The following is a 22,872-nucleotide window of genomic DNA, read 5'->3' on the forward strand; positions in this document are numbered from 1 at the left end:
GTGTTTGCTGGGGACAATCAGGTTAGCAGATACAATGGCGTTGATTTCATAAAGGCTGAATATGGCACCATTCAAATCAGCGTGGCAGTGTTCCACCCTGTGACACATCGGCTTGTGCCGGACAACAGAGGCAATTTTTCGCGGATCAATGGCACTGAGAGACTTCACGATTCCCCATCCCGTGTGGCGTTGAACTCCTTGCACCTCTGGCTAATGTTAGTAGCAAAGATAAATATTTAACCTTCCATAAATAAAGAAAAAAAAAAATCCGAAATATAAAACATCCCCGGTGTTCAGGAGCCACAGAGGGAACAAAGTACCGAAGCAGAGGAGTGTGAAACCTGAAAACTGAAGAACCTCCTTCTTGGAAGACAAGGATCACTGATTAAGAAACGTTTTCAGCCCCTATGTAACAGGCATCTGGGTAGAAGTCCTTCTCTCTAGATGAGGCAAGAGCTGTGGAAAATGCCCCTGTTTCCCCCAGCGGTCAAATTAGTCCCTCTCGTCAGGCTGCTGTCGCTCAGCTGAGTGGCGGTACCCCACCCCTTGCTGCTTTTGCTTCGCCCGGCGAGCGGGGGCGAGGGGACACCACCCACCCGCGGGAAGCAAGCGGAGGGAGATGCGGGATGAGAAACGCCACTGAAATTTCAGATGGGCTGCTGGGACCCCGTGCTGACGGCTGTTTTGTGGCTCCACGCCACCGTGTCCTTCGATGATGAAGTTCCCTCAAAGAATAACTCGCTTGCTTTAATCATGTTTGCTCCAAGATTTATGGCTTGATGCTTATTCACCGGTGGAGCTTCTCGATGCAAAATGTCAGTAAGCCTGTTATAAATCGCTCCTGGCATTCCTGCTCTATCTTTTATTTGGCCAGGAGTATTTCTACCTGAAAGTGATAAATTCCTGCTATAACTGCTTTATGTGCTTCAGTAATTACACTGTACGGGGAAGGCAGGGGGCTGCGTCTATGGAAGCACCACCTCAAAAACAGCAACCTATAAAAAATGGGAGATTGGGCTGAACTCTGACGTGCTACTGGATGCATATGCTGAGGAAGAAAAACACCTTTGAAACCCAAAGTACCAGCAACTGGTGAAGTATCTCCATCAGACTGAAGCTGGTGAGCGGGTGGAAGAGAGGGAAGAAAATGAGAATTTTAGAGTCGGGTCAGAAAGGCATCAGCACAGGGCTGGCGCCCTGCCTGGGCTGTGTGCTGGGCGCGAGGGGAGAAGGCCCTCAGCACCACAACCCCGCACCCGCCCACCTCTTTCAGGCCTCGTTTGGGTGGGAGGTGCTAGACACGGTCGTTATAAATAGGCAGATATTGGAAAGATGCATATAGCCGCATGGGGTTCGGGTGTTTGGTCGATTTGGACGCTATTCAGCTATGCCAACCCTGCCTTTTAGGCTGGCTGCCAGCCAGCCCGCCATTTCCCCTCGGGGTGGCCGCGCCCCTTTCCGCGGAGCCCCTCCGCTCCTCTGGCCCCGCCCCGCTCCCAGAGCGCGGGAAGCGCGGCGGCCTGGGGGTGGTGAGAGCGGCTCCCCTGAGCGCGCGTGCGCGCTGCCCGCGGCGTCTGCGCAGTGCTGGCGGGCGGGGAATTCGGAGCGGCGGCGGCCAGCGATGCGGGAGGTGCTGCGCGGCCGCTCGGGCAACCGGCCGGCCCCGGGCGGCCAGCCCCTCGCCGCCGCCCCCATGGCGCTGCCCGGCCCCTCCTGGGCCCGCACCCGCGCCGCGCTGGGGCGGCTGGAGAGGGCGCTGAGCTGCTCCCGCTGGTAACGGATGCCCCCCTTCCCCTTTCCAGCCCGGCCCCGCGGCCGTTACGGCCGTTGGTCGGGGCGGCCGTTACGTCCCGGCCGCCGGCAGGCGAGTGGAGCCGCCGCTGGCGCTGTGCCCTTGAGGCTGTGCGTGTTCATACTGCTGCCTTTCTGCTTTCTCTGCCCACAGCGCCGGCGTCCTGCGGGAGCCCGTGTCCCTGGGGCAGTGCGAGCACGTCTTCTGCCTGTAAGTAGCGGGATGCGCCGGGCTCGGCCGCCCCGCCTCCCTCCCCGGGCCGCCGGGCTTCCAAGGGCGCGCCGAGGCCCCCGCCCTCCTTGCTGCCGTGCTTTGGGGAAGGGGCTGCTGCCTTCGGGCACCGGTGGCGCTTTCTGGCCGGGGAGAGGAAAGCGGGAGCTGCTCTCCCCCAGTAGGTCCAGCTCACTGCTTCTGGGGCGGGTGTCTGGCTTGCTAAAGTAAAGGCCTGCCTTTCCTAGTGCTGGTTTAGGCTTCAGGATGTTTGCAAGCTGTAACGGGAACCTTCCGTCTGATGGGGGCGAGGTGCCCGCTCGTAGTGGGGTAGGAGGTGAAAACAACTTCTAGTTCTTCTCGTTGTCTCCGACTCCTTCCTCTTCCTCCCTTCAAAACAAACAAAAAAGAACAGCCTGGGAAGATGCTTCCTATTTCTAAGGAGGTTTTGCTCTGCTTGAGAGGATGGGGTGCTGCTTGTCGTTGCTTTGGCCTTCTGCTATGCTAATGGCTTTGCTCCTTCAGATCTGCCTCTCTAACCGTTCCTGTATTCATCTCCATCTGAACATGGTGGGATAGCATGAGTACCTCTACTTACAGTTTGTTAAATAATCTGAGTGTTTAAAAAAAACTGAGTTAAGTTAGAAACATTCTGCTAACGAGGCAGGTCTGAGGAGGTGGCATTCACGTGGCCTGTCTCACTGCATTGTCAGTACAGGCAGAGTCTGAAATGTTTGTGCCCCAGAACCTCATTTGGGGAAGGTGGTAGAACCTTCTGGCTGTTCTGTATGTCACTGCTCTTCACGGCATGCAAATGCAAACACAGGGAGTTTAAAGGTCAGTCATATATCCTAAACAGTTTCTCTGCACAGCACAGGTGTGAGCTGTCTGTTAAAATCTTATGCTTGTTACGGTGGAGAGGATAGATGCTTTCTAACCTCTGCTTGTAAGCCAGTCAGGATATTCAGCTTTGCCTCTTGTTAATACTGTTGTCACTATGTCAATAACAGCAGAGGAAAACCCGCCCTCCCTCATGGCTGTGTATTCACTCCCTGTCTTCAGCTGCACCTTTCTAATGGGAGCTTAAAGTGTTGAAGGCTTGAAGAGTAAAATACTAGCAAAAGATTTTCTTGCTTTTAAAGGAGTAACTGATTATGGGACAGATGCCCTCGGCATCTCTTCCTCCCAGTATGGATGTATTAAAAGATACACAAATGATTTATTTCTGTGCAGACATATGGGTTCTTTCCCAGCTTTGGCCATTAATTGCTGTAGAAGATTCTGCCATCTGAAGGAAATTTTTTGTTATTTGTTCTGTTTGTACTACCTGTCTGCAGAGTACTTGGTAAAATAACCCCCAGAAGCTTTTACAAGTTATCCATAAATATGTTCATATCTATCTTATAAAATGTTTCTTTCTCCGGTGTGGTGTGGATTGCTGAAGGGTAGCGTAGGGTGGCTGAATAAGCATAATTGTTTAGCTGTTGGGCATCTCAGGCCTTGCAGTTTTATTTTGGATAACCTCAGTGTATTCTAGGTGATAGATTTCAAACACCCACTGTTTGTTGAAGTTTGTTTGTTTTGTTTTGTTTTTTTAAGACAAATTGTCAAGACATCAGAAGATGGTGCAGTTAGCATTGATGAGGCTGGAAAGAATACCTAATAGGAGCCTTAAGCACTCATTAGCAGCTATTTCTTACTCCAGAAAAAGAGTTTATTTGCTATTATCCAAGTTATTGTTATACCTGATCTTTTCTCTTTTGTATACCTGACCTTTTAGTCATCCATTTAATGTGTCCTTTGCTGACAGAGTCTTGGATAGCGCCTTTTTTTTAAATAAACCTAAAGAAATTAATCTAAATTTGTTTACAAGCAAATTTGGTAGGGTATGGATTGAATCTGCAGTATTCTGACATGAACTGATTCTGATCCATTGCTAAAGACAGACATTTATTAATATACCAAGGAGGGAGTGAGGTGAATGGCTGGAGTTGGCTCCTGATATATATGAAGTGAAATATGTGAAACTGATGAACTGCAATAATCAGGTCACACGTAATGTAACTGGTTCTCCCTCAGCATGGAGGGCAGGGATATTTATTAAGATCAGTTTCTGCAGTTTTGTCTGAGTAACTCTACTACATTAGTTATAGTTAATGGATAATGACTCTAAAAACCTAACAGCTAGAAGTAATTAGGAAATGTCGTGGTATAAAAGTCATTCTGCACTTCTTTTGCACCACCTTTTACAGACATGGGAGACCTGAGGCCAACTTTCCTAGAGAGTGAGACCCGATCCGTTCTTATCTTTGCTCCAAATGATTTGTCAGTGTCATCTAAAATACGTCAGAGCCAAGAATTGTACTTCAGTCTCCCGATCATAGCAGTGTCTCCACCACGAGGTCCTTTGCCTGCTCAGAGCAAGCTCTTTAAAGCAGAAAACACACCTAGCAGGAATTTTTACATACCAAATTTCCTGTCTTGGAATTGACCAAAGGCATGATACTTGTGTGGTGTTTGAAGGGGAGATGCCAGTGCAGAGAACAGATCTGAAAATAACTCTCCTCTTAAGAAAACTGGTGGTAGTTATACTTCTGGTATTGTTAACTGATATATGCTACTAGTTTTGCGGTGTATGACTGTCGGCTTCCAAGCTGACTCTATGTTTAGAGTCTAGATGCATAGACTTTGATCTTCCTCTCCAGGTAGCAATGCCTTGGTATTACTTACATTCTGTTCCTCTGAATGTTTAACATGACCTACTCACATTTAATTTTATACCTTTGGCTAGAACTGTGCGTGCTACCTGGTGGTAAGATAACAGACTTTTGAAATTAATTCAGTCTTGAGTGTATGAAATTGTAACGTATATGTAATAGGATAGATTGGAACTGAGAAGTAACAATGGCCCTTGAATGCTGCAGTTCAGATGGCGCATCATACGGTCCTCTCACTGGACTAATCAAATGAATAAATGATTTTAGGCTCATATGGGGAGAGTAGTATTGCTAAGAAGCTACAAGTGTTAAATGACCGTTACTAAGTAAATGTGTTCCCCCACCCCATCTTGATCATCTCCTGACATAAATGCTCTGGAAAAGTGATGAAATGCTCTGAACACCTGCAGATCCTCATAGGAATTCTTACAGAAAAGTGTTCAGACAGGTGAAACTTTACAATATCAAGAAAATTTTAAGTAGGAAAAAATGGAAATGATATGTTACTATGGGTTGGCTTTCTGACACTTGTTTAAAAATAGAAGGCTGCAGAAGAATAGCCCTACCTTTAGCTGAGGTATAAAAGAACGTGGAGTTTTAACTGTTTGAGCCTAATTGTTATCTGGAGACAAACGGCAACGGAGCTTTAGCATACCTTGAAAATTTGGATCAGCATGTGAGTCTGTAGGAGTCCCAAGATACCACATCTTTCATGACAGTGTCCTGACAAGGCTCTGGACTTGGCTTGCTTAATTATGGCTTGTCACTTGCCATGATAAATATGTCCTCTCCTGCATTTGTGACTAACTCGTGGGCTTTACAATAGTGGTTTGTCAATAAATAAGGGATTCTCGCTGAGCATTTGGCTGTGAAAAGGTTGATAGCGAGTACAGTAGATAACTTATGATGGATAATGGATTTTTACGTTTGACTTTCAGATCTTGCGTGGGTGACTGTGTTGGCACAGAATGCCCAGTGTGCCACATGCCAGCCTGGGTACAAGATGCACAGATAAACCGGCAACTAGATAACATGATTCAGCTTTGCAGCAAGCTGCGGCATCTACTGGGTGCAGACACCTCAGGTAAGAGCAAACCTGGGTCTCTGGCAGCCGTTGAACCCAGACCACTCCGTTTCATTTCATGGGCTTTATAGAGAATGAGCAGTGCAGCCCTGTTTAAGATTCTGAAAGGCTGTTCCGAATCATGTTTGGAAAATTTGATTTGAAGAGAACTGTCTGTATGGATTGCTCGTTCTTTGAATCTGTTTTACTAAGAAATCAGCATGAGGGAGTTAGTCCATAATTCATTAGAATCTGTCTTCCAAAATTAGACAAAAGTGGGATAGATGCCCAAATCATGTGGCATTTAGTTGCACAAACCGGGGGCACAAGTTGTCATATCTGGTGCTCTTAGGGGAGCACGAATGTGTAATGTTCTGCAGTGTACGCTTCTTTAGGGGGGCCCTGTTAAAGGATTAATGCATATATTCTCTTGCCACTTGTGTATTTGTGCACCGAGGCATGCATGCTGTCCCAGTAATTTTCAGTTTAGGGTTTTTGCACACGGAAAAAATTATCTGTGTTCCTTGCCTAAAAGGGGAAGGAGGCAAGTCTTAACTTGTTTATTTTCTGGTCCCTAACAATCAGCTAGTCTGCTACAATGGAATTTTGTCATTGCTGACTGCTAGAAGATTACAGAGATCGTACTCTGGGAATTCATCTCTCTATCAAATTTTAGGCTGATTGTCAAAGTAGGAAAAAATGAAGTGAAATGAGTGTAGGTGAATGTATGTCTCTTCTGCAAGCTCAGAGAGGACTATTTTATGTAATACCAAGTTTTAGAAAACATTCATTTAACTGTCAGATACAGAAAAGGTAATTCTTCATTCATTGTTGCTTCCTAATATGTTTGTCTAAATTAAAGATTCTTTTTTTAAGTCTAATCCCATCGGCACCTTCACATTCATTTGTGGGGTAGCTCTTTAGCAGCATCAAAATACATTGAAGTGAGGAGGCTGGAAGTCTGTGTCCAGCTGTAAAGGAATACATTTTATATAGTTATAAAATCCTATGGTGATTAAATCTCCTGGAGCATAGAAAATGTAGATGATGGCTTAAATAGGATTTCAGGGAAACATTTTAAGTGGTGAAGGCTTTTAAAAACATAGTTGGAGGAGAATCTCTGAGACGAGCTATTTGTGATGCTATAAATAAAGCATTTAAAATACAGTACGGTAGTATTGATACTGTTTAGATGTTTTGGAGAACTCTTACAGATTGGATTAACTCTTACAAATTGGTCTGTTTCACTGTACTAGAAGTTGCATGATACACTTAATCCTATAGTTCTTCTAAAATAAGGTTTGCATGGTGTGGCTAAACCACAGAACAAAATGAGGTTCTTTTTATTGTTCCTTGTTCTAACTTAAAAGCAGACACAAAAATGAAGTTTACAAGAGTGTTTTATTTGAAGCTAAAGTTATGAACTGATGTGGGAGATTACTTTTCGTCCCTTGTAGTCTTTGTCCTGTACTAAGGATTAATGGCCTTTTGGATGTTTCATACTGAGGTTAAAGGAAAAGTCTCCCAAGTTGGTGATAGTGCATTGTTAGGAATGGTTTGGATACCTAAGCAAATGAGCACACCTCTGACAACAGCCATTTATGTGTTGTACTATGGCAACTCACAGGATGCTGTAGCTTTAGAGATTCTGAGAGCAAATACTTTAGGATGTTTTGTCACTCATCTCTGGCAAATCTGTCACCTCCCATAGATGTATGTCTTGAACCTAATGTGTACAAAGTGAAATACGTTTGAGTTTGGAGAATCAGGGCCTCTTGTTAAGGAGTTGCTTTCATGTTCTTACGGCACTGTAATTCTGCCACGTTTCTGTCAACAATATTTTATTTTCTTTTTTGTTAGAAGGTCAGAAATTGTATTTTATGTTCCAGTAAAGGAACAGACTGAAAAATCAATCTTTCTGTGGAGGAAAGGAAGAGAAGCAGTTGAAAAAGGAATCTTTCCATATATTTGATTTATATGCCTTTTGCATATTTCTTTTATATGCCTCATTTTGAGACAATTGTGGCTTGTCTCAAGGCTTCTGTTTGAGATCCTTGTTCACACTGAAGTTTCTAATGCAAATGCACCATATTACTCACTTTCTAATCTACGACAGACCTAGTGAACGCAGTAAGTTGTGTGCGTTGTCTTTAAAAAAAACCACAGAACTACTGTGACTGAAAAGGATAGGGTTAAGCTCACGTGTTGAATACCCTGAGGTTCCACAGTAGATATGTGAGGGATCTCACTTTGGACTCCATTGGGATAAGAATAGCTTTTTGCCAAACAGCGTGTGTCTTCTAAGAAACAGCAGTAAGTAATGCAGGAAAGACTGTGCAAAACAGCTAATACTTTGCTTTTAAAGGGAAGCACAGCAAATGACACTACAGAATAGTACTGAGGTGACTGAAGGGAAATTGGCAAAAAACAAACCTGACTCTGGCTAGAAAATGCAAACTATAGGTAGCAAATGCTGAGTCTCAAAATTAATTCACTTGTTAGAGATGTCATATCCTTAGTCTGTGGCAAGGTGAGGAGAGCCGTCTGACCTTTTCACTGCCTGGTGGTGTACCTTTACGAGGTAAGGGGAAGCTATCTGGCTGGCAGGCTTCAGAGATGGGATGTCTGCACCTCAAAATCTTTAGCTCTAACGTTGCAGAGTCCAAGGCATCTTGAGAATTGGAGTTGATTGGATGATAGGCTTCATAGGTGGGTAATTAGTAAGAACTTGTTGAATCATGGACATAGTGTATATAGTATGCTGGAGATGAGGAAGGTTTATTCACAGTAATGACTGTGAAAGTGAATTTCTAAATACTTCAGCAGATTTTTCTGTGTGATGTTCTTTAAAAAGAAGAGATTGTCGTAAATTTTCACAGCCATTTATAGATGATTTTACCTTACTCTTTGTAACATAATCTGCTTCACTCTAACACAGTCAAACAGCAAGCCTTCCTCCCCTCTTCTCATACAGAGCTAGACCCTGCAGGTATTGGTCAAAGCTTCCTAAGCTCATGTTGATGATGGTGGACAGTAGGACAGATTAACTTTTGATTAGCCTTTATAGTATCATAATTTAGTTTCACATTTACTGATGTGGAGGGAAAGACGTTGAACTCCTGTTGTAACAGATTACATTGCATTTCATGTATGCTATGACATTTTTCATAATAGCTAAAGATGAGTTTTTGAATAGCTGGAATTTCTCCCTTTTTCCCCCTGTGTTGAATACTTCACTTGCAAAATAATCATTCTTCAGTGAAGGCACTAATGTTGCACAGATGGTACCAAAGCACTTCCCTTTGATTTTTAATAAGGGACTAGTTTGTCAAAGAGATTTCTCAACTTCTGTTCTGAAACCCATAATAGAGAATAATTTGAAAGGCACACAATGTGCATCATTATATTCCTTTGATGCAGATTAATGATAGCTAAACCACATTTTCTAATTGCTCCTTTTTTTCCTGCTCTAGCCTGTTATTGCACTACAGCAGAACTTGGAGATGTAGCTCTCTCGTTGCAAGGTGCTGTGTGTCTCCTAATATTTTTGTCTACTCTCAACCCTTTTAACGCTTAAGAAATTAAACTCTATTAAATGTCAGCATTAAGAAACTTGTGCTTACTATTTGCAAGTAGGTCTAATTTAGAAAGAATTCAGTTAATATATTGTGTATATGAATGTTACATTTAATAGGTAATGGAGAGTAAATTTACTGCATTTGTTATAGGCTGATTCTAGTACTGTTATTGTGGATAGTCTTTACACTATTGCAAATGCTTAAAATCTAGTATTAGTAAGGCATGTTTTACTGGTTTACCTTGTCTCAATGCATCTCTAAAAATTTTGGGATGATACTTCTTATGCTGCACCCCGAGTACTGTGTTCAGTTTTGGGGCCCTCACTACAAGAAGGACATCAGAGTACTAAAGCGCATCCAAAGAAGGGCAACGATGCTGGTGAAGGGTCTGGAGCACAAGTCTTATGAGGAGCGGCTGAGGGAGCTGGGGTTGTTTAGCCTGGAGAAGAGGAGGCTGAGGGGAGACCTTATCACTCTCTACAACTCCCTGAAAGGAGGTTGTAGCGAGGTGGGGGTCGGTCTCTTCTCCCAAGTAACAAGCGATAGGACTAGAGGAAATGGCCTCAAGTTGTGCCAGGGGAGGTTTAGGTTGGATATTAGGAAAAACTTCTTCACTGAAAGGGTAGTCAGGCACTGGGACAGGCTGCGGGAAGTGGTTGAGTCCCCATCCCTGGAGGTATATAAAAGATGGGTAGATGTGGTGCTTGAGGACATGGTTTAGTGGTGGACACGGCAGTGTTAGGTTAATGGTTGGACTTGATGATCTTAAGGGTCTTTTCCAACCTGAACGATTCTATGATTCTATTAAAAAGACAATTAAAAATCATATATAGTAATTTTTTCATTCCTGTTTAGATGCAAACTCTGGCTTCCAACTTGGAGACAGCAAAGAATTCCTTTGGATTGATTTTTCTATGAGCAATTTTCTCTGAAGGCAGTTTAACTGAATGCACTTAGCTACCATATAATACCCTCTTTGTATAAATTAACATTTACATATTAAACCACAGGAACTTCCTTTCAGTTTCTTAGCACCGTGTCTCTCCTGTCCCTCCCTCTCACAGCTCTAGGTCCATCAAAGGATTAGATTTTCAGGGAGGGTAGATTGGCCGTTTGTCCTTATTACTTCTACTTCCTACCTTGTATGCTTTGGAAATGGAGGAAAGGGGCAGCAAAGCCTAAGAATAATGTTTTTGGCAGCTGCTACACTGAACTGTTTAGATAAAGTTGATGTTAGCTACAGAATATTCCAAAAGATGGAGTTATTGAAGAATGGCTGAGAGACAGCACACACCCTGGCAGAAATTGCAGTTTCTTCCCCAGTAGGCTATGGAGATGCCCTGGGTGTGCATGGCTGGCCTCTCAATGGGATGGATCTCTTTCACAGTATGTGGGGTCTTTTAATCATGTTCCACGAGTGCCTCCGTGTTCTAAAACATGCAACATACTCTTTTACACCTGAAGTAGTTGCATGTGAGGAAAAATAATCCTGGGAAAGTATTTATTTGGTGTATTTTCAGCAGGTTTTTAATAACCTGACTAGTAAGTCCCTGCTGAGCAACCAGTAATGAACAGATCGGTTTAAGAACCCTAGTGGTTGATTTTTCACAAGCTTTCTTGCTGCCAGAAGTGGTATATACATAGCTTCCAGTGCGAATACTTAATTGTGTTATGCTGCTTTAGATCCTACTTCTGAAGGACAGTGCCTTTGATTGAATTTGCCACTTGGACTTTAAAGTCTTACTGTGCTGCACACATCAAAAAGAATTCTGGCCATCACAAAATTGTCGCACAAATTACTTTTGTAAGCTGATTTTATTCTTGCTCTTTACTTGGAGATGACTGATAGTTCTAGCAAGGTAAATATTTTAGAAGGAAATCTGCTGGTTGTGTAAACAGTGAAGGCAAGACAAGTAAATAGTAACTGTGTTTTATATTTTGCATCTGTTTGCAATCAAGCTCTTCCTTTTTTTTAGTTGTTATTGTCAGAAGGAAATTGGATATGATATTTTTCTGAAGGCTAGCTAGTTATGAGATTTCAGTCCCAATTTCAGTGCTTTTTTTCCTGTTTGCACCAAGCCTAGCCCTACAGGAAAACCAAATAGCTGCAGTTCTGTGCTTGATGATTATCTTTAGGTACCTAAATGATTGATTAGCTAGCCTCAATCTGTATTCTTAAAGACAGTTTTGGTCTGATGCCTTACATATTCCTCTAGCTAAATCTTCTAATATCTAGCATATTTTAATTCAAGGGGTAGGTAGGGTAATTTAGATCAAGATTGAGGGAACATTTAACCTTGAAATATTGTTCTAAAAGAAAACTGCAAATGTCTATTTTGGTGTTGAATTACTAGCTATATGGTTCTGTTTTAAGCGAAATTTCAAACTTACGTTTTTTGTGGCTAAGGGATTGGGCCTAGTTTGTCTGCTATCTGTGAATTTATAGTTATTAACGCCAAAAATAGAAGACAAGGCATGGAGAAGACAAATTATCCATAGAAAGTTAACGCACTGAAGTGAAAGTAACACATTTTTGCAGTGAGTGTCTGTGTTTCACTTTTAATAATCAAGACTTGGTATAGTTTATTTTAAGAATATTTTAAAAACCCACTAATCTTTGTCTTAGTTCTGTTTAAAAATAATATTACCTTACTTGCCTCACTAGGCAAAATTAATATTGGTTTTTCTGATTGATTGCTATAAATCACCAGACTTTTGTGAATCGTAGTTTATCCCTGAGGTTGGAGGCAACAGAATGAGCCGTGTGTTTACTTCGGAGGACTTGTCCAAATAACCTAAAATAACTTACGTTTCCACGAAGGCATCTGTAAAAAAATCTGTTATAGTTCTTTTGTATTGAAAGAGTTGTCAAATTAAATTAATGTCTAACTTAGAGGTCACTTTATGCTCCTTAACTTTTTCTTAAGCCATTGAGGACACCATTTGTAGTCCTTGTTCTCAACTGTTATTTCATGCACTGGGAGTACAGGATATTCCTCCGTTATCTTTGTTATTGATTTGTAATATGCTGTACGATGTGACTTACAAACTTGCTCCACTGCATATTTTTAAAGAAATGTTTGAGATCATCAAGATGTGAAGTTTCCTTGCAATTATTTACTACCAAGGGGTAAAGGATCAAACGACAGGACACAATTACTTACAGATTTTCTATACATTCCTCTGATTCATCTGCTATATCTGTGGAATCAGTCAAAATGTCTCAGGGATGTTCAGCATTCTTATAAGGATGTTATTTTTGCTTGCTTGCAGTTATTGTTCCTGTTCATCTTCAGATGAACTGTAATATCTTTTTAGAAGATGTTTTGTGCTCTTTTATGTATCCACAGAATACTTTATTAAACGTATTTCCAAGGAGAAGCCAGTGAGAGAACCAGCTTCTCTCCTCTCTATAATCTGGTCAGAAATCATCTGTGCACGTGCTGCGTTGTGAGCCCAATCTATTGAGGAAATTTCTCTACTGGGGTGCTCACTTGCCTGGTGGATAGCTTTAGCTGCGCTGGGATCCCTGAACTCCAGAGTGATGTGTGCCATTACATGTGTCTTTTCAGAAGAAATGAAGGCACTCATGGGTTGTATTTAGTAACACTTCATCAGTTGTTACGGTTGTTATTCTGATCTTTCTTCTTTGCGATCTTCTACTGAAGAGTACTCTATAAATTATTTTTCCTCTTCCCTGATGCACTTAGATTCAACAGAAGATAAGTCCACACCAACTGACTCAGACTTTGGAAAAAAGAATAAGAAGGAACAGATAAAAATGTGGTTCAGCCCAAGAAGTAGGAAGATCCGATGTGTCCTGAACAAGAGTCAGCCTGAGACTAAAAGTGATGACCTTTGTCAAGACACGTCTTCAATTTATGATTTCTTTCCTTCCCCTCCTCATGAAAAGCCTTCCAAGCCAACAAAAAAGCCAACACAGAGACAGAGTAAGAAGATGAAGAAGAAACGTCTAGCAGACATTAACAAAGTGTGGAGCTTAGAGAAGCCTGAGCAGAAAGGAGGAGTTGAGGAGAAGACTACCAAGGAAAAGTGTGTGACCATCTGCAGTCAACCAGTAGTCCTGTGCAGTCCAGAACCAAATAGCCCTGAAGAGACACTTCAGCAGGAGTCTGTGAAGGAAGCTGACTCCAGCAAAAATAGAGAAAATGTGGAAATATCACCACAGGTAAAATCCTCAGTGAAGAAAGATAACAGTGAGGTTGCGTGCCCTGCAGAAGTCAGCAAGGAAAAAAAATGTGCTACAGAGACATCCCTGTCAATAGAAAATGAAACTACACCTTTAAAACGTGGACGGGAGCAATCCAGACTTCCAGGTACTTCTCAGTCTAAAAGACCAAGAAGAACTGAGAGGAGCGTTATTGGGAAGTCAGGCACACAGGCAAATTGTTCAGAGGAGTTACCGCAGGGTTTCCCTGTCTCCCCAGCAACTGAACAGAAGACGCCACTTCAGATTTCTTCCTCTGTATTGAAACTTACTGACACCGTAATGAAGACAAGAAGCTCTGCAGTCTTTCAAGCAATAAATAGTCCCGCACTTTCAAAATGTCCCTCTACCCCATCTAGTTCTAAGACTTGTAATCAAGTAGGAATACCATATAGTCCTTCTGTGTTGAAGTCCCCTGGTGGTAACACAATTGCCAGAAGAAATTACAAAGGAGAGACTTTGCTCCATGTTGCTTCCATCAAGGTAGGACCATCATCTTTTAGTTCAACTTTAAACATGGGTTTAGAAAGACTATGTTGTATTAAAAATATCCTGGAAAGCAGTTACAATATCCTATTTCTAGGGGGGGAATCTCATCTTGTGGTCTGTCTTCTTCTAGGTTTATTGGGGAGTTTCCAATCTGATTCTCTGATTTTATAAAGAAATTACTATTGGAATGATCAAAGATGGTTATACTTGGGAAAATCAGTGTACTACAGTGTCAGTTATACCTATGAGTTCTAGGAAGTGATAAGCATTCAATTCTTTTGGCCTTATGGTGCCAGAAAGCTGTCTCTGTGATTTGTCATAAAGAGTTTAGCTAAGTATTTGAGTTCTCACCAAGAGAACTTGATGAGTTTGACTTAACATGGTAGCTCAGCCAGGACAAGATCTGAATTACCTACATAAAGATAACTCTATGCAGCCTTAATTGAGGTGAACTATTTCATCATCTTTGAGATCCTCCATCTGATGCAAGCGCTGGCTCAACAGGAACAAAATGCTGCACCCTGTGATTTCCATGCTGAGTCCTATGCTCTGAGCATGCTGTCTTCACACAGAGTGGAGAAGGGAGAATTAGGAGAGAGTTGGGATGTTCTCGGTAGACTTAGGATCAATGTTATTCTTGTAATGACAGCTGTGACTCATTTGCTGTTATTATGTTAGCCAGTTCCTGCTGTGGTAGAACTTCATGGCTTTGCTCTCTGCAAGGGCTGTCCTTCCCTGTTACTATGTAAAAGCTGCATGCAGGTAGGGTGAGTTCAATGCTTACAGTCAAGCTCTGTCAGATGCACTAATATGGCAGCTCTCTTCTGAGAGGTCATTTCAAAGAGTTTGTAGCCTGGCAATTTAAATGTACTTTGTGCTGAATCATAATATAGAAATATTGTGTGGTTAATAAACTGTCTATACTGGTAGAATTGATTCACCTGTAAGCATCCTGACATTTATGCAGCACTTCTATTTGTTGAGACAAAGGCTGTTCTTGATAAATAACTGTGTCCTCTTTCAAAGGCATTCTAATAAGCCACTCCTGCTGCACGAGACCTTTTTAAATGGAAGTGGCAGCTGAGCTGAGTTGAGTTCAAATATCTTACTTGATGCCATTAATATGGAATTAGGGAGGAGAAAATGAAACATTGTCCTCACAGGACTCAAGAGCTTTAAAGGATAGATCTCTTGTTACCTCTGATCATAAGTCCTGTATATTCCTCTTTATCAAAGCACTGTTTACAAATTATCCTTCCATGATTTTCTGCAAATTTGTAAGGAATACTACTATGACTGACTGATTCTAAAAAAAAAATTGATCTCCCTTGACAAATTTTCAAAGGTATGGTTTCCAGCAATATGTCTGATACTTATTGTGAGATTTGGAGTAAACAGTGATATGCCAATGATGTGGTTTTTCATTGCGAAGAATTTTGAAGATAAAGGAGTAAAAATTAAACGATTGATGCTACAGACAAAAAGAATAAACAAGTTTTGGCTCTCCAAGGTTAGTAGCGTGGCTGGCACTGCTTGTTGGCATTGGTACAGCCCTCTGAGGAAGGGATAGGGCTATTTCTGTGGGCTGAAAAGCTGACCTCCAGCTGCAGTGCAGGCAGTGGGGCGGGCGGACACATGAATGCTTTTTTCAGTCCTGTGTGTGAATTCATTTTGATGTCTTCTTTTAATGTTTATAATTACTGAGCTAAACTGGGAAGTTGCTTCTGTTCCTCGCTAGTTCTGCTGTGGTTTTAATTTGTCAAATCCATTTGCATTGAGGTGCTCATTAGTAAAGGCTTGTTTAACTAGGTAGGGCTTCAGGGTGATTTCAAAGTTACCATTCTCTTTTAAAAGTAATTAAAATAAGGCAAGGAGAGTGGTCTTTTGGTTATGGTCTTAGTTCACTTGCATGTATCTTTGTTTCCCGCTGCCAAACTTCCAATGCAACTCTGAGAAAGTTGTTATACTGTCTCTGAGCCTCAGGTCCTCATCTGTAGAAGGAAGTTATACAGATTATCAACTTTCGTTTGTGGTGTTCTTTGTTCTTGTTATATAGCTTAACCATGGTATATTATGGTGTTCCTAAGAAGGTGCTGCATCCCCTGGTAGCCAGTAAATGTTGCCACAGTTACTAGTCCATGTCAAAGTGGATTAAGACTAAGTTTGTTTTATAGGTGTTTTTTTTTCTTGTTCTTTCTCCAGCCAGTAATGTTTTTCCATGTGTGTAATGGGAAACAGACTTGTAGCTGCCACCCTCTCCCCAAAGTGAAATAAAGGCTAATTCTCTGGGACTTCATTAATTATAAAAATAAATCTGTATTATTTTCATTAGCTGTTAGGGTCTAATACCCTGAATTTAATTAAAGCTAATTGAGTTCTCCCATTTTCCTTATTTAAGAGATGATAAACAACATTATCAGGCATTAAAATTAAATGTATTGTGCTGTTTCAAATGATTCTGAGGGATTGCACCTATTCACTACTACTAGTTATTAACTTACTGAAATCAAAATGGTTCTCAAGAAAGGTTCTAGTGTGGATGGACTTAATACTGAGTTAAACTAATAAGTTAAAATAAATGCTGCTCTTCCCATAGCAAACAGCAGTCATGTTTATCTTCCTCCATAGTCATTAAAGGTAAAACTTCCAATTAGTGAAAATACAAAATGTGACCTGTTGCACTCCTAATATTCTAAACTGGTGGGAAATTGCCCAATCAACAGCCCTACCACACAGGAATTTTTTAACAGTAAAATAACAAGTTGTTCACAGGACTAGCTCTTCTGTGGCAATTAAAAATGCAGCATAGTACTACTTAACTAGTTAGTACAGAGTCTTCACTCTACAATGGGGAAAAAAAATCATAGTTTCTTGGTACAGTATTTCAGGTCTTGGTTGTGCCTATGTTCCTTCTTCATTGACAAGGGAGATGATGGGCCAGTTCACAGTGTGGAATCGCTGCCACTATGGATTCCAGGAAAAGGAGCAGCAAACTGTAATGCAACAGGATAACAGAGGACCGTGGCAACAGCCGCACAGTTACAAAGGAGTGGATGGCAGGTCGCTGGGAAAAGATTTTGATTTTTATGCTTCAAGTTAAAAGCAATTAGAGAGTTGTCCCTGTTCAGAGGAAAGAAGAAATTGCATCTGTGCAGAGCATCTGCCTAGTCTGAAAAAAGAGAGAAGGAGCATTGGGACCAGTTTTGGGTACCTCTTGCTCCAGGGACCCTTTAGTTTTGACAGTTGACCAAGAGGGCCTTCATAAAGGCTTCACCAATGGCTAGCCTGCTGTCCTGGGCTCTTCATATGCATTATACTTAACACTCTAATAACTATTAGATAATTCCTTCTGAGCCTGTGAGACTGTTCTTCCTTTTTATTGCTTTGTTACCAGTTAATGACACATTAGAAAGAGGGAAAGATTTTTGTGGTTTTGTGAGCATGTGATGGCCAACATCAGAATACCTTTTAGATCCTTCTTCAGGTGTCTCTGACCTCATCAGCTGTGCAGTTCCTCGCTTTTGGTACCAGATGGGTATATATCATGGTTGAGTGTTGCGTCACACATGTCTATGGGAGGAATGTCTCCCCTCCTGCCTTTCCTCTTAAGCCTTTAGGTACAAGGGGGGAGTTGTGCTGCTGCGCAGCTGGACACTCCCAGCCTCCCCTGAGCAAAAGGCAGTGGATGGATAGCATCATCCCTGCCAGCTGCTTCACAGTGAATGAATGCATCTGTTGGTCCAAGGCCTTTTTGTCCAGACCTCGTGATTTTGTGTGGCAGGTGACTTAGCTGTGTGTATAATACCCATTTCATTGGAGAAATGAGGTCTGCTGGCAGAAACTAGCAGGATGACTCAGATGCAGGTATAGCACCTGAGACTGCTTTGAAGTTGTAGTTTGACATTGACTCTAATGTTAAAGCCAAGTGGTATTGGAATGCTAAGCAGCCTCCTGATTATGGGTCGTATCCAGCAGGTAGCTTAAGACAAATACGAAGCAGTGTAATAGTTTCAAATGCAGAACTTAAGAATATGAAAATTGGCCATGAGTCAAAGCAATCCATCTTCCCAAGTGCTGATTTGAAAGCTTAGAAACAAATTGCATTTCTTTTTTGATAATGCTTGGTTGTTACTTCTCTTGTTTCTGAGATGGGTTAAACTTCCTGAATTTTTTCTTTCTGTTAAAGGTTAAGCATAGCTACTTGTTAGTTAATAAATGGTCTGCTGGGTAGGGAATTAGAGAAATTTGAGGTGAGAACCACTGATTCCTGGAAGGAGTTGGTTGGAGCGCTCACTATTATTATAAGCACTCTGCAATGCATTTTTGCCCTTTTTGACCACTTATGAGTTGCAAATAACCTCCTTTTCCTCCTCCCCGCCATGACAAGGAAATATATATGGATTTGAAAGGGTTTTTTTTGTTCATTTGTTTGACCTAAAGATTGAAGTCACTTGGTTACCTTTGTAAATAGATGGAGAAGTGTTTGATTGATGTGGTACAGGTTTTTAGCTTCATCTTCATGTACTGCCCTAAGTCTTTGGGTCTGTCTTTTTTTGAGCTGGTAGAATACGTTTTCATTAACTTAATAATTTAAATGTGACTTTTGGGTGAAAAATATCTATGGTTAATGGCAATAGTAAAGAGTAGAACAGAAAAAAAAAAACCACCTAGAAAATAGGGCTTAAAGAACACTTGCAGTTGTTCTTAACCATCTGTCTGCATTAACATCGTGACACAATTGACTTGGGAAAAAAAAAAACCACAAAGGAAAAAAACCTTGTCTAAGCCAAGTGAGGATGGTTTTCTGGGCTTATGCCATCTGTGTCTGCAGGAACTAAATTCTCATTGGGAGGGAAGTGTTTGTAAAGCTGTGTAAATATCCTTCTTTGTGTAAGCTAATGCTGTCTTCTAGATCTGCCAACAGAGGGCCCCAGTGCCTTTCTTGCTCCTATGATTTTTCAGAGCTCCCTTAAGCTGTAGCAAAGGAAGAGCAAACCCATTGCATCATTGCGTTGTCACTATACATAAGCTTGGTTATGAGCTTAAAATGTCCCTTGCTTTGTTTCTTCAAAAAGGATAATTTTACATTCTGCAATGGTTTCTGCCTCTTCAGAAGCTGGTTGTAATCCTTCATTGATAATGAGATTTAAAAATAAACACTTTCGTGTGCATTGTTAATGTTAGCATTTTTCTACCTCGTGTTTGTCCTGTTCTCTACTTCTGAACAAGTAGTATCTCCAATTACATTTCCACTCTGCTGTTGCTAGACTGCTAAGACATGCTGTGAGGGCCCCTCCTCGTATCATCTGGTAAGGTTATGACTCTGTAGTTGGGACTGGTGATTTTATGCTGGCATTGCTAGATCAAGTAAACTCAAGGGGCTAAATGTACAAAGTCAATGCTAGTCAAAGCACAACTTTATGAAGCATGTTTGAATTAATAATCTCAAAGCAATAGGTGGGTATAAGTGTAGTCTCTTCCACTTTCTTGTGGAGGAAAGACACATGCTATATAGATATTTGTGGCTAGGACTTGCACCTGCCAGGTGCTTAGCCTTTCTTGTAGAATTGAGCAAAACATTTATTAACTTTTAAATGTCTAAGTAATTCCATCAACTCTGATAGAACTGGTCAATGTGTTAACTGCACTGTTTTTACTTTTGGATCACTATCAGATGATGGCGGTCCTCTTTGCAGGAGGGACCCTAACACATGTCTACTGAGGATCTGCTTCTTGAAATTTCTCCTTCCTCTTTTTAACTAAATATTCACAATATAGTAACTGACTGAAGAGCCTCTGAGGAGACAAAAGGCATGTTCTCCTAGCTATGAGGTATTTTGTTAACATATCTCTTGTAATCCTGATTGACAGCACCCATCCAGTCATTGCGCAATACAGCTGGCGTGACAGCTTTCCCTCCCTTTCTGTCACTCTCATTGCTAGGTTTGGATTGCAGGGAGCAGGTTCCATTTACAGCTGAGGTGATGACAATATTTTTCTTTGGTAAATGGCAAAACACCAATTTCCTGATTTTGACTTAGACCTGGATTTTGTTCTGTGGATGTTGTCAGTACTGGTGTCCATACCAGCAACATTTCCTTTGATAAAACTGCAGTAATGTTTTACAAATCAACATTCACGTAACTGTTCTGAAAAGCTGTGATACTACTTAATGCCCACACAAATTATTAGCTATGCTTACTGCTCTAAAGGAGTACTCTTGAAATGTCAAACCCTTGCTGTACGTGTTTGCAAACTTAACTTTAAGTGATAAGCTCAGATCTCACTCATTATAGATAATTGTATCTTCTCTCTGTAGAAAAAGATCTAATGCTGAGCACTGTCTTAGCTGCCTCTGAATAACTCTTCAGATTTGATGCATGTCTATTACCTTGCAACCATGAAGTATTCTAACAGCAGTGTATTCTTTAATTGCTTTGAAAGGTAACATTTTGCTGGGACATCTAGGTTGTGAATATAATACCTGAAATTTATCTCTCATGTATTAATTTGTTTGGTTGTTGTAAAGCCAGTGATTCTCAGCATTTTTTGGTGAATTTGGAGTTTCCAATTGTTGCTTGCTGGATTTATTTCTGCTGAGCAGAGTCTGTCTTAATATTTTCTCTAACTAAAGAGTAAAGATTAAAGCTATTTCATTTTCCAGTGTTCCTTGATAACAAAAAAATGGGATTAAGGGTTTTGTTTCTTGCATTTAAAGCTTAATTTAATATTGTCTCACTTTCTCTAAGGTACACTGTGGTGTAACAGGAATTCCTTGACTTGCCAATACTTAAGGGCACGGAACTTTCTGTATATCATGGATTAAACTTCTCTTACTCCCTCCAGGTCCTAATATTTTATATAGTGCAAGTTTGGCCAAGGGCAAGAGCTAGATAACAGTTTGTATATTAGTCTCTTCATTGGGGATCACAATAGCCTGGTCTAGGTAAAGTGTTAGTGGTTGTCTTGAAATGTTTGGCTGGAGTGGATCCTAAAAAAACAAACAAACAAAACAACAACAACAACAAAAAACCCAACAAAACAAAAAAAACACATAACCAAAAAACTCACCCAAAAAAACCCCAAAACCTAAAATAAAAAGAATTGGGACATTGGTGGCAAGCCATGCAGAAACTTGAGGACTACTACGGTAATTTAGCCTTTGAAAAGCTTGCGTTATTTATGTAGTTTTGGTCATTAGATGACACTTTGCAGTCTCCTCTTTCCCTGTTACTCCATCAGCTGAGAAATGGTGCGTAACTGCTCCTAATCTATAATAGTGCAGGTGAATCATTGCTTGGGCCTGAGAGGTGGTACCTGATGCTGAGAGGTGTGGGACAGCCTGGCCCCATTAGTTGTGTACCTGCAGCTCTGGAGGGTTCCCGGCATTGCAGCAAAAATTTTGGAACAGAATTCATGGAGCCTCTTCCAGTAGGGCAGACCTTTGCAACTGCTGCTCTGTAGTAATAAATGCCAGAAGCAGGAACTGGCTGACGTGGCACAAAGTGAGTTTTAAGGTGCAGACAGTGCTGTGAAAGGAGAAGGGGGGGTCAGAGTCTGTTTGGTTTTAGTCTCTTTGGGTTACTTTTCCCACCTGCTTTTAAGAAGACCTGCACTGCAGAGATTTCCTTGCCTCAGCTTCCGCAGGAGGCTTCTTGCCTATTTATAGCTGCATCTGTATGTGCTCCAATCTTACTACCAACTTTCTCTCTTACAGTTGCCTTTTAAGAGTGTCAAAACCTCTGATTAACAAATTCTGCCCAGTTGCTTCCTTCACCTTGTCTCTACTCAGCCTCTTGCCTCTTCCCATAATCTCTGCATCAGTTTCCACACTTTCCCACATACATTTCCTTGCTTATAGCAAAAAATGAATATAGGGTTTTTCCAAAAAGCAAATGAAAACTATTTTGGTAGACTGTCAGAGAAAGCGTCAGTGAGATTCGACAGGGGTAGTCATTGCAGCGTTAAATAAAACACTTTCCCTTTTCATTTTGACTTGTGGGAAAACAGCTTATAGAAGCTTGTCAGGCTTATTAATCTATTTCACCCATGCGTGTTTCTAGCCAGTTATTTAGATCAGTTTGAAAAAAATCCAGTCTGAAGGACAAGGAAATTCTGAATAAATGTTCCTGATTTTAATCCTTGCAGCTGACTCTAGTGGATAGATTGCAATCAGCACAAGCTTGTCCATTTATTCTGAGTTAACTCTGTTCTGTGCATTGTTTTTATCTAAAAATATATATTTGTGTAAAGTGTGTAGGTGCTTCTAAATGAACAGTGATGATAAACCGTGGTCTCTAAACCAGTCGAGATTTTGTCATCCTGACAATATCTAAAGAGAAGACTTGTATCATTACATTTTTATTGCAGCTAAATTTATAATTCTGCATCTCTTAAAATTTTTTTCTTTGTGTGTCTTCTTCATTAATTTTTAATAACTATGGTTTTTTTTCCTATGTAGGGTGACTTAGCAGCTGTTGAACAGCTGCTGAAAAATGGGGCAGATCCCAATGTCAAAGATAATGCTGGCTGGACACCACTGGTGAGTGTTGGAAGACATTTGTCTGTCATCTGTCTTCTAATCAGATTTCATTTCGTCCCTCCTTTCCTCTCCCATATTTTAGTTCCCTTTACATGCATTTAGGTGAGAAAGAATTATGCAAAGTGAAGAGGTGATGATAAACAATTTTAAAAGAATTTATTAGCAGCTACTGACCTGCCCAAATCCAACTCTATTTTGCTGGGGTAGGGCATGCCAAGAAATCTATTAGCCTGTTATTCTGCAAATGCGGAAA

General features: G+C 41.2%; 1 protein-coding gene across 2 annotated transcripts in view; it reads left to right on the top strand.

The window, feature by feature from the left end:
* The first annotated feature begins 451 nt into the window (after positions 1 to 451).
* BARD1 (BRCA1 associated RING domain 1) overlaps positions 452 to 22,872 on the top strand; it is a 46,600-nt gene continuing 24,179 nt past the window's right edge. Inside the window, exons 1-5 of one of the 2 annotated variants that reach the window (XM_087732044.1) lie at positions 452 to 1,120; positions 1,946 to 2,002; positions 5,658 to 5,803; positions 13,071 to 14,071; positions 22,539 to 22,619. In XM_087732044.1, the coding sequence (XP_087588170.1) occupies positions 5,704 to 5,803; positions 13,071 to 14,071; positions 22,539 to 22,619 (1,182 nt within the window). In that variant the 5' untranslated portion in view covers positions 452 to 1,120; positions 1,946 to 2,002; positions 5,658 to 5,703. Of the gene's footprint in view, positions 1,121 to 1,605; positions 1,774 to 1,945; positions 2,003 to 5,657; positions 5,804 to 13,070; positions 14,072 to 22,538; positions 22,620 to 22,872 lie in introns of those variants that run through there. The other variant, XM_087732043.1, reaches the window with a different exon arrangement.

This window comes from Nipponia nippon, unplaced genomic scaffold, assembly GCF_047370975.1.
Source record: "Nipponia nippon isolate SJK-2023a ecotype South Korea unplaced genomic scaffold, ASM4737097v1 scaffold_5, whole genome shotgun sequence".
In the NCBI taxonomy this organism is placed as follows: domain Eukaryota; kingdom Metazoa; phylum Chordata; class Aves; order Pelecaniformes; family Threskiornithidae; genus Nipponia; species Nipponia nippon.